This window comes from Gorilla gorilla, chromosome 3 (assembly GCF_029281585.2).
Source record: "Gorilla gorilla gorilla isolate KB3781 chromosome 3, NHGRI_mGorGor1-v2.1_pri, whole genome shotgun sequence".
Lineage (NCBI taxonomy): Eukaryota > Metazoa > Chordata > Mammalia > Primates > Hominidae > Gorilla > Gorilla gorilla.
In genome coordinates this window covers 47,464,326-47,476,166 of record NC_073227.2, presented here as the reverse complement: position 1 = coordinate 47,476,166, position 11,841 = coordinate 47,464,326, and the positions used below count along the sequence as shown (strand labels likewise).

Here is an 11,841-nt window from a genome sequence, read left to right as displayed (position 1 = left end):
ATTTAACATTCATCCTTGATCAAATGTGTCAGGAAAACGTACTAAGTACCTTCATTGTAAGGTATGGTCAGGTACTTTATCAGAAAAATTAAATATAAGGACAGAGGTCGTGATCAGTTGGCATATATGTTATCTTGGGTCTTACAATGTCTTACTCAGTTGCCCAGGCTGGAATACAGTGCCATAGTCATAGCTCTGTTAACTTCAACCTCCTGGACTCAAGCAATACTCCTAGCTGCCTCAGCCTCCTTAGTAGCGAGGACTACAGGCAGGCACCGTCACGTCTTTTTTTTTTAAAGTATGGATGGGGTCTCATGTTTCCCAGGCTGGTCTTGAACTCCTGGCCTTAAGTGCTCCTCTTTGGCCTCCCAGAGGGCTGGAACTACAGGCATGGGTCACCATGCCCTATACGTCGTAGATCTGGATTCAAGTACACTCATTGAACATACATTAAGGAGTCTTGTTGTTTGATGACTGTGGTTAGGTTTTTAAGAAATTTGGAGGAAATCATAAATCTAGGATTTGCTCAGAAATAACGGGGTTGGGGTTGTAGGCGATGAATGGGATCAACGTGAAGTAAGATCACATCCTGGAAAGGTTGGGAAATATGGGTCTGTTAGATACAAATTTCTTACAATGTAGAAAATGAAACAAAGACCTGGGAATTTCACCTGGATTACTGTGACAGTCTTAACTGGTCATCTTCCTCTCCTGTCTATTTTCAGCATCAGCCAGGGTACTGATTTTGAAATGGATTATAGCACTGTTTCAAATCCTGCAACAGGTTTTTTTTTCCCTTTTTTCTTTTTAAAATAGCTTCCCCATTGTACCTGCAGCCATTTTTAACTCAATTTTTCTGACTTACGCACTATAGCTGAATTGACCTGGCTAATCCTCTATACCAAGCACTCTGTCATTAAGCATTTAAGTTGTCTTTTTCCCTTTGGAATGCTCTCAGCTGAGCTGTGTGGCTAATTTCACTTACCTTCAGGTCTATTCAGTGAATCCTGCCTTGACCACCCTATTAAAAATAGTAGACCCGCTCCTTAAGCTTGTCCTACTGTCTCGTTACCCTTCTCCACTTGTTTTTGTCCATAGCATTTGTAATTTTAATATTTACAATTTGTTGTGTATTGATGATGTGCTTTTTTCTGCTAGGATGTAACCTTCACAAGGAGGTAATTTTGTACTCTGGTGTATTCCAGCTACCAGAACAATGGCATGTAGCTGTTTCCTGGATTGCCAAGGAACTCAGTAATAGCAGTGGGACTGGAAGAGAGATTTTAGGAAGTTATTGACAGGATTTCAAAACAGTATGAGGCTTGTGGGAGAAATTTCCAAGTGGCAATATTCTAGTGGGGTGGAGATGCTCATGAGAGGATCAGCTTATGGGGAGTAGCTGCTGTGGGAGTAAATGAGATTTCTTTGAGCATGAAATGGACTGGCATGCTGGGTCTGACCTTCGTAAGGTAACTTAAGAGACTAGCTAAACAGTGATTTTTTTTTTTTTTTAATAACTTGGGTATAACAAATGAGCCTAGTTCTCCAGGGAAAACTTAATTCTTCTGTGTCTACTATGGCTAAGCACTTGTGCACTATTTTTGCAATTTTTAGATGTAGGTGTCCACATATTTTTGAGACGGGGTCTCTGTCACCCAGGTTGGAGTGCGGTGGCGTGATCTTGGTTCATTGCAACCTCTGTCTCCCAGGCTCAAGCAGTCCTCCCACCTCAGCCTTCTGTGTAGCTGGGACCACAAATACGTGCCACCATGCCTGGCTAATTTTTTGTAGAGAGGGTTTTGCCACGTTGCCCAAGCTGGTCTCAAACTCCTGGAATCAAGCAATCCGCCCACCTTGGCCTCCCGAAGTGCTGGGGTTACAGGTGTGAGCCACATTTTTTGAGAAAATATACCCAGAAGTAACATACCAAGTTGGTGCACAACTAGGCAGAAAGGGATTCAGGGGAGGCGGTCTTGGGGCAGAGCCCATTTACAATGCCAAACCCTTTCACATTCAACAGTTCTTAAAATTGACCAGGTTGTTAGTTGAATACAAGTGGTCAGCATGAACCAGTTTATTTGGAATAAATTACATTGAAAATTAAACATGCAGTCACACTGTACTGGCCTCATTTTCCAGAGGCTCTTTAAATATAGTTGTGATTCTCCAGGTTGTTACATTGAATATACAATAAACACGTTAGATTTTTCACAACACATCTCAGAAAAGCTTAAACTCCAAAGATCTTACCTGTTTGCTCCTTTCAAGAGCTATCAGTTTCTGGTTGACCTTTGATGGTTTTTAAGGAGTTTATGATAAACCTGAATCTTTAGTATGATAGAGCATGAGCCAGATTAAATGCTTAACCTAATTTGCTGTACATATTTGCCAGTGGTTAAAAAATTTAAGGGTTTTTGGATTCTTGTGCGATGATGGCTTAAAAACTAGTAAAATAATGCCCAAGTGGCAGAGAAGGAGGACTCTCAGTACTGGGTTAGGAATTTTATTATTTAGGGGAGTTTATGGTAAACCAGCAAGTTAGGAAAGGGGGGCATGCTTTAAGCATAAGCTCTTAATGTGAAAGAGACAGTGAAGGTTAATAGATTTGTGAACTGTGAGTACGAGATACTTTAAACAGTGAGAAAGAGAAAGCAAAACCTGAAAGATAAATTCCAGGTTTTTGTTATTCCTGTGGCTGACCTTTTTTTTTTTTTTCCCCCAAGACCTTGATGTTAAAGAGAGGTTAATGAATTGCCCAGCTGACATTAAAGAATTTTCCCTGGAGTTCTTGGGTCAGGGTGAATCGATGTGGCACAAAGGGGAAAAAACCCAGCCAAGTGATTGTTTTAAATGACTTACTGTTTATACATAGTTAGAGTAATAAAAACAGAATTGACTAGTTGTATGCATAACCTTAGGTACATAGTTCTCAGAGGGAGATATTAATACTAAAAAAATTCCTTGAAAATCATACCTCAAAATTGCCAAGTTTGGGGTACTGGGTGCAGCTGGGGCAAGGAGACTACAGAAGAGTAAAGCAGAATTTTACTGTTCCCGTTTGCCAGGCCAAATAGCAAATAGATTTCTCATCATGTTTGCATTTACTCAAATTGACTAATTGTATTTTCTTTTTACAGTATTTTGGAAACTTGTTCATTAGCAGTTAGATACTGAATTTAGCTTCAGACGTAGGTGGACCTAGAATATAATCAAAACTGCCTTAATTTCCTAAGGCTTTGTAACAGAAGAACATCTCTTGTGACTGTTAAGGTCTAAATTGCTGGAGTGAGCAGACAAGGACAAATTAATGTGTGCAGTGGGTGTTAAATGTTGACCTAAAGAAAGAATAGGTATAAATAGGTGCATATTTTTCTTCCTCAGATGTTTAAAATACACTGAACAAGTCTCAAGAACAGAGTTCATTTCCCAAAATGTCAGATTATCCAAGTCAGATCTAGTAATTAACCCTAGCCCAAAAGGGTGCTGTATAAAACAATTTAAACTCAATTCAGTATTCTGAATTGTTGCTTTACTTACAGTATAGCAACTTCTATTCACAGAGTTGAGTCTAGCTTTCCTTCATCCTGTGATCTTTCCATGAGATGAGGTTTTGGAAATTACTTTTATTTTTATTATTATTTTTTATTTTGAGAGACAGTCTTGCTCTGTCCCCCAGGCTGGAGTGCAATGGCATGATCTTGGCTCACTGCAACCTCTGCCTCTTGGGTTCAAGCGATTCTCCTGCCTCAGCCTCCTGAGTAGCTGGGATTACAGGTGCCCACCACCATGCCCGGCTAACTTTTGTATTTTTAGTAGAGATGGGGTTTTGCCATGTTGGCCAGGCTAGTCTCGAACTCCTAACCTCAGGTGATCCACCCGCCTTGGCCTCCCAAAGTGCTGGGATTACAGGCGGTGCCACCGTGCCTGGCCGGAAATTACATTATTTTAAAAAAGATCTAGTAAAAGATCACAAATTAGATATTCTATAGGTGATTTTTTGTTGTTGTTAGAAAAAGGAAGGGCTTGATCCTCTTTAAGAGTCTGTGTTGTAACTGGCTTAGACAAGCACTACTTACCCTATTGTGTTTTCTTTCCATTTTAGAACCACCCTGACCTAAAAGAGAAAGCACCAGTGACAGAATATATATTATCTATCACTGACTATCCAGTTTAAAGAAGAGTGTTAAATCTCTGCTGTAGAGTCTAACAAAACAAAGTTTTGCTTTTGCTTTTTTTTTTTTTTGGACACAGAGTCTTGCTGTTGTCGCCTAGGCTGGAGAGCAGTGGCGCAATTTTGGCTTACTGCAACCTCTGTTTCCTGGGTTCAAACAGTTCTGCCTCAGCCTCCCAAGTAGCTGGGATTACAGGCACCACTGTCACCACGCCTGGCTAATTTTTTGTATTTTTAGTAGAGACATGGTTTCACCATGTTGGCCAGGCTGGTCTCAAACTCCTCACCTCAGGTGATCTCCCCGCCTTGGCCTCCCAAAGTGCTGAGATTACAGGTGTGAGCCACAGCGCCCAGCCCAGAGTTTTACTTTTTAAAAATAATTTATTGTACCACAAGTAGCTATTGGTAGAGATGAAAGCTAGAGCAGAATGATGGAATACAGTTGATCAAACTTTAAGAAGCAATGTAGCATGTAATCCTCATAGCTTACTGTCAGGATGAAGCCTTTATGTTTACATCCAAGAACTGAGTTCACTGATATCAACACCTAAGGGAATGTTCTTTGAACCACACAGCAGAGACAATTGTCATCACCTTGGTTACAGCTGTATCTCAGATTGTCTTTCTATAATACAGGTATATCTCCTGTAAGTTACCAGCATATGGAACTGGGATGAATTTTTAAACTGTCTATCATGCAGACAGATCAGTTTAGCTAAGAACTCTCTTGCCTTTCTTTAATGGTATGTGTTGTAAGTTTTTTGCTTTCCAAAACTTTCTTCTCTTCTGCCTGTGAAAAATGGCAATTGATAAGAGTAGAACCAGGGTGGAGAAGAAGCAACAACCCAGGAATATCAATGGTTTCTTCTGCACAAGGAATAAGCAGACAGTGCACTCTGTATTTTCTTGGGTCTGACTGCATCTAGAACTACTGTTCTCAAAAGGGAAGCCCCTGCTGCTGATCACTTTGTTGTAAAATTGTATTGAGGATTTAGCTTTAAAATCAGATGTGAAGAATCCAAATCTGGGTTTAGATTTCTCTTCAGCCAGTTTGAATGCATAATAGCCTTTGATTCTGACTTTATCAATCAGGTATGCTGAAAAAGATAAGAAATTAACATTAATCACAAATGGACTATGAAGCATCTTTGAGGAAGAATTTAGTTTTCATTGAAACAAGCTAAAATTATGCCCATAATAAAGGTAGTGATTTTTATTAGAGGTTTTTTTTGACATTTATTCTTTTATGATCTATGTAAAGGAGAAGGTGAAAATATGTTTAATTCTTACAAATTTGTAGTGAAACTTGATCCATAAATCATCCAAAAACTCTTGGAGGAAAAAGCAAATTTAAGGAGCAGAGCAATGAAGGTTGTCACTTTTGTTTAAAGGGTCACAAGCAGAAAAACGTTGCCTGTTTGGCCTCATTGTGAACCTCAGATGTGCTCTTGGTGCAGCCCAGGAATCACAGTTGGTTTTACCCACTCACTCACTCTCACTCGCTTAGGCTACCATGATGTGGTTATTTCACATTGCATGCTTGTATCGAAACATTTCATGCATCCCATAAATTTATACACTTACTTACCCACAAACATTTTTTTAAAGCTTAGCAAGCATGCTGAAAATAAGTAACCCAAAATAGTGACTGTTTATCCTGGGGAGTGAGATTTCAGGTGATTTTTTAAAAACTTCTCCACGTGCCCAGTTTTCTATAATTGGTGTGTGTTACTTTTATGATTTTAAAATTTTTTCAAAAATCCCATAGGCCAGTTTTCAGGACAAAATTCAATTGACAGGACTTGGGTGCCACAAATTGGATGCTGTCAGGCACCAGCCTGCTGCTCCCATTCTTTGTTCTTGTCAGGTAACAGGAATCTCGCTCTGCCCTGTGTCTGAAGGGGCCCCGCCCTTACCTTTCAGCACCTCCTGAAGGTACTTCCCTACGTAGTACTTCCGGAGCCGGTCATCCTCCAGAGCCTGGTCGTCGATGCCACTGGCGGTGATGTAAATGTCCATGTCGCCGTAGTTCCTCCGGACCCACTGCAGCAGCTTGCGCACCCCCCAGGGAATCACAGCCAGGCGCGTGGGGGAGCTCAGGCGGGTGATGTCCTGCAGAAACTGGATGTCCCTGTCCGAGTCGTAGCGGCTGCCGGCCAGCTGCTCGTGCATCACGAACCTAGTGGTGAAGTGGTTGAGCGCGCAGAAGTCGACCGTGCCCTTGAGCAGCCTCCTCTCGGCCTCGGTGAGGCGCGGCAGCGCCGAGCTGGAAAGCCCCCGTCGGTGCTTGGAGGCGACATATTCCCTCATGGCCGCGGGGTAGTCCCCGGTCTTGAAGAGCGGCTCGGCGAACCAGGCGATCTCGAACTGCAGGAAGCGCTCGGCCGCCCTCCAGTGCGAGTCAGCATAGGGGTTGGCGGGTTCCGCCCAGTCCGCGTGCAGCGACAGCGACACGGCCCCGCGCTGTGACGGCCTGAACTGCCGGTCGTAGAGGCGCCAGGCCAGGGCGTGGGCCACCAGCAGGTTGTGCGCCGCCCCGTAGGTGTCGTTGCCAGAGCGGTTGTAGATGTCACTTAGCCGGTTAGGCTCGTTGATGGTGATCCAGAGCTTCACCAGGTCTCCCAGCTCCTGGAAGCACAGCCCAGCGTAGGCCTGGAAGGCCTCGGCCGTCGATGGGTTCAGCCACCCGTCGGCATGCAACAGAGGCTCGGGGAGGCCTAGGTGGGCGTGGGTCGGATAATACAGGGTGACCATCGCGGAGATGCCAAGCTTCAGCCCCTCACTGACCACGCACCTGTAGTACCTCAGGGCCTGTCGGTTCACCGCGGACAGGTTGCCAGTGGGAAGGACCGAGGCCCAATCCAGAGCAAACCGGTAGTGGGTGACTTTCATTCTTGCCAACATCTCAAGTTGTTTTTTGATGTTTACAAAATCTGTGCATTGAGCGGGTCGTGTTTTCAGCCTCACCCCTTCCACTCGGTGCAACAGTCTGTTGCCAGTGGCGTTCCACACGTACAGGTGAGGATCGCTGAACTGTGGGGACGAAGCCACAGACTCGGGCTGTGAAAAACAAGCTCATTCAGGTCAAGCATGCGCTGGCAGACGGAGGCTCAAGTGATCTGCCTACCTCTGCCTCCCAAAGTGCTGGGATTACAGGCCACCACGCCAGGCTTCTTCCAGCCCTTGAAATCTCCCAAGGAGACCAGAAAACAGAGGAGGAGCCACACCCAGGCCCTGGCTTGGAAAACAAGTTGTTTGAGAAAACACTGGGAAGCCATTTTCCAGTTCATTTAACTTTAAACCCTAGGTTATATATGGTGGGGTTTGATGTGATTCTGTTCAAATGCATCAGGAAATTGGCTTGGTACACTCAGTTAAAAGCAATTACAAAAGAGATTCTAAACCCTGCCATAAATTGAAGACAAAGTTGAAATTCCTGTTGTAGAGATTTCACTGAGAAGAGGAGGTTGACCCCAGGCACAATTCCTTAAAAAGGCTGGTGCGATGGGGTAGGCAATGACCCCTTGCTTTTGCTGAATGCAAATTTCTAACTTGTATTTAAAAAATCCAGGCCGGGCGCGGTGGCTCATGCCTGTAATCCTAGCAGTTTGGGAGGCCAAGGTGGGCAGATCACCTGAAGTTGGGAGTTTGAGACCAGCCTGACCAACATGGAGAAACACCGTCTCTACTAAGAAAAAAAAAAAAAAAATACAAGATTAGCCAGGCGTGGAAGCGCATGCTTGTAATCCCAGCTACTCTGGAGGCTGAGGCAGGAGAATCTCTTGAACGCAGGAGGCGAAGGTTGCAGTGAGCCGAGATCATGCCATTGCACTCCAGCCTCGGCAACAAGAGCAAAAACTCCATCTCAAAAGAAAAAAAAAAAAGAAAAGAAAAGTCCAAGTGATAACATATTTGCATCCATCATGTCTCCCCGACCCATGTACCTGTGAGAACATAGCATTTATTCATCCAACAGAATGCTGACACATTTTCTATGCAAGGCACTTGGGTTATGGGTGGAAAGGACAGTAGACTATCCCTAGAAACTCCCAAGGTTGACACTTGGATCTGACAGAGTCTCATTCTGTGTCTCTCCACGAAGGAGAGAGCCCTGGACTCCTGTTCTAGTTCTGCCCCTTTGAAACTCAGGCTTGGCAACTATATAGTGACGGAGTAATCGCACCCACCTCACAGGTGTGCTGTGAGGACTCAGTGACTCTGGGAAGGTGCTCTGGGAACTCTAAAGGGCTATACAAACACAATGTAGTCATGACTTGGCTTTCATTTTCCCTAGTGCCAATAATTGCCTGCTAGGCCCTTGAGTCCAAACTAAAACAAAGCCCTTAAGAAAAACATTCCCAAATTCAAGATTAATAAGGGAAAGTAAAAGTTAAGTACTTGTTTTAAAGTACTTCTTTTTCCCCTCATGACAGAATTTAAATACACCAGGAAAAAACTATAATTAACCTTTGGTAAATATTTTCCCTCTAATTGTTTTTTCATGTGTCATCTTTCATAGTTTAATTACAAAACCATATCACTGCCCATTTGCCATCTGCCAACCAGTTATCTAGAACATTAAACTAAGAGAACATTGATCATGTGAGCATGAAGTTAAATCTGTATATAATTCATTATTTGAGTAAAATCCTCCTAGCCTAGATGGCCAGTTTTAGTGTTTTGAAAACTCAGAACATCATGGTATTGAAAGGATGTTTATAAAAGGCAGTCTTGCTATGGGGCAAGGCAAGATCAAATAACAATGTCTTACGTTAAAAACCTTCAGAAAGCGTTAATCTCAGCAAGTGTGTATGATTAGTCTGCTAAGAGGTTAATTTTCTAGTTAAAGATGATGCATCCCAATCCCAACTCCAGCTCCCAGAGCTTGTTTCTAAAATCCTATTCCCCACCAAAAGGACCTTGTACTCCTTGGAGAAATGGCTTTTTCCAGGAGAAGAATGAGATGAAGGTGGGCATCTTGTGCCAGAAAATAAGAAAGTGCTTAAAAACTGAAAGGGAAATGTGGAAAAGACAGAAACAGCTTGAGGGGGTCCCATTGACTAAATCTGAAAGAACTTGAGCATCAAAAGGAACAATATCATAGTGACAATAATGAATTATAAAACATCAATTTTAAGAGAATCCAGCTAATAAATGTAGAGGGAATAATCCGATTAGAAATTTACCATTTTGCAATCTACAAAGTAATGATTAAGGCAAGGTTCATGAAAGAATGTTTGTTTGTTTGTTTGTTTATTTGAGACGGAGTTTTGTTCTTGTCGCCCAGGCTGGAGTGCAATGGCGCGATCTTGGCTCACTGAAACCTCCGCCCCCCGGGTTCAAGCGATTCTCCTGCCTCAGCCTCCTGAGTAGCTGGGATTACAGATGCCCGCCACCACGCCTGGCTAGTTTTTGTATTTTTATTAGAGATGGGGCTTCACCATGTTGGCCAGGCTGGTCTTGAACTCATGACCTCAAGTGATCCACCCACCTCGGCCTCCCAAAGTGCTGGGATTACAGGTGAGCCACTGTGCCCGGCCCGGTTCATGAAAGAATGTTAAAACCATGGAGTGAAATGTTGTTGAGGAATAGGATATTCATAGAGTCCCAAGTATCAACATCAGATTTCTTCTTTTTTCTTTTTTTAGACAAAGTCTCACTCTGTTGCCCAGGCTGGAATGCAATGGTGCGATCTTGGCTCACTGCAACCTCCGTCTCTGAGGTTCAAGTGATTCTTCTGCCTCTGCCTCCCAAGTAGCTGGGATTACAAGCCCATGCCACCCTGCCTGGCTAATTTTTTTTTTTTTTTTTTTTTTTTTTTTTGTAGAGACAGGATTTTGCCACGTTGGCCAGGCTGGTCCTGACAGGCCAGACAGGTCCTGACGTCAAGTGATACGCCCACCTCGGCCTCCCAAAGTGCTAGGATTACAGGTGTGAGACATTGAGCCTGGCCAGCATCAGATTACTTCTTAATTAAAAATGGAAAAGTTACCATATGGCACATATCACCTTTTTTTTCTTTTTTCTTTTTTTTGGGGGGAGTAGGGAGGAGGGACAGGGTCTTGCTCTGTCGCCCACACTAGACTGCATCCTCGACCACCTGGGCTCAAGTGATCTACCCACATCGGCCTCTCAAAGTGCTGGGATTACAGGAGTGAACAAGTGTGCCTAGCCACGAATGCCACCTTAATCAAGAAATCTGGTAATACTACTTCAACCACAGTAATATCTTCAGTAATGAAACAAATTGACATCATTTACCTCCTGATATGATACAAAGGCACATCATCTATGTAGTATTATTTCCAGAAATGGTTAACTGAGTCATTAGACTCAGAAGAACAACCAGAGAAATCTACAAGCAGTTGGCCTGGACCCTTCAAACACGTCAATGCCATGAGGTGATTGTCCTGAATTAAAGGAAGCTAACAATACATGACAACCAACGTTTGATCTTTGCTTGCATTCTTAATCAAAGATTTTTTTAATCTATAAAGGATATTTTTGGAACATTAAAAAAATTGAATATGGATTGTATTTTAGATAGCGTTGAATCAGTGTTAAATTTCCTGAGAATCATAATAAGAATGTCCTGTTCTTAGGAGATACATGCTGAGATATTTTGGGGTGGAGTGTAATGATGTCCGCAATTTATCAAAAGTTTATAAAACAGAGAGGCAGGGGCCGGGTGCAGTGGCTCATGCCTGTAATCCCAGCACTTTGGGAGGCTGAGGTGGGTGGATCACGAGTTCAGGAGTTCGAGAGCAGCCTGGCCAAAATAGTGAAACCCCATCTCTACTAAAAATACAAAAAATTAGCTGGGCATGGTGGGGGGCACCTGTAATCCCAGCTACTTGGAAGGCTGAGGCAGGGGAATCTCTTGAACCCGGGAGGCAGAGGTTGCAGTAAGCTGGGATCGCGCCATTGCACTCCAGCTTGGGTGATAGAGCAAGGCTCTGTCTCAAAAAAAAAAAAAGGGGGAGAGAGGCAGAGTTGAAACAAATATGGCAGCATGTTAACAGTCAGTCAGTCTTGATGAAGGGAATATGCATTTCTATTGTATGTTTGAAATTTTTCAAAATAAAATGTTAGAGGAGAAAAGAATGCTAAGAGGCTAGGGAAAATAAGATAGAAATGTGCAAAGTTAGGCTTAGTAATTTTTTTTTTTGAGACAGGGTCTTGCTCTGTTGCCCAGGCTGGAGTGCTGTGGCACGATCACAGCTCACTGCAACCTTACTCCCATGCTCAAGCGATTCTCCTGCCTCAGCCTCCTGAGTAGATGGAATTATAGATGGAATTACAGGCCCACGCCACCACACCCAGTTTTTTTTGTAGAGACAGGGTTTTGCCATAATGGCCAGGCTGGTCTCAAACTCCTGAGCTCAAGTGATCCTCCCACCTTGGCCTCCCAAAGTGCTGGGATTACAGGAGTTAGTCACCATGCCCGGTCTGGCTTAGTAATATTTTTCAAGTATTACTTTAATTTTATCAGTCTCCCTATAGAGGACATCTAGTTTTCTGTGTACACAGTGTCTATCCATATATTTATTGGCTGATTTTTCAAAAAGCACCGTAATTTTTCTTGGCAAACCATTCATCTTTATTTATTTATTTATTTATTTATGTTTGGGCTAACCAAATGAAGCAGTGGGAGTAGAGAAGGAACAGAA

The 11,841-nt window shown here is 43.1% G+C and overlaps 1 protein-coding gene and 1 long non-coding RNA gene across 2 annotated transcripts in view; one reads left to right on the top strand and one right to left on the bottom strand.

The window, feature by feature from the left end:
- Nucleotides 1–2,038: 2,038 nt before the first annotated feature.
- Nucleotides 2,039–11,841, bottom strand: part of KLB (klotho beta) — a 43,806-nt gene continuing 34,003 nt past the window's right edge. Inside the window, exons 4-5 of the mRNA XM_004038563.5 lie at nt 6,088–7,231; nt 2,039–5,268 (exon numbers count right to left, since the gene is read on the bottom strand). Coding sequence (XP_004038611.1) covers nt 4,883–5,268; nt 6,088–7,231 — 1,530 coding nt within the window. The 3' untranslated portion in view covers nt 2,039–4,882. The remainder of the gene's footprint in view (nt 5,269–6,087; nt 7,232–11,841) is intronic.
- LOC129533089 (uncharacterized) lies at nt 7,075–10,624 on the top strand. Its single transcript, XR_008679120.2, has 2 exons — nt 7,075–7,189; nt 10,217–10,624. It is a non-coding gene; the product is annotated as an uncharacterized lncRNA (long non-coding RNA).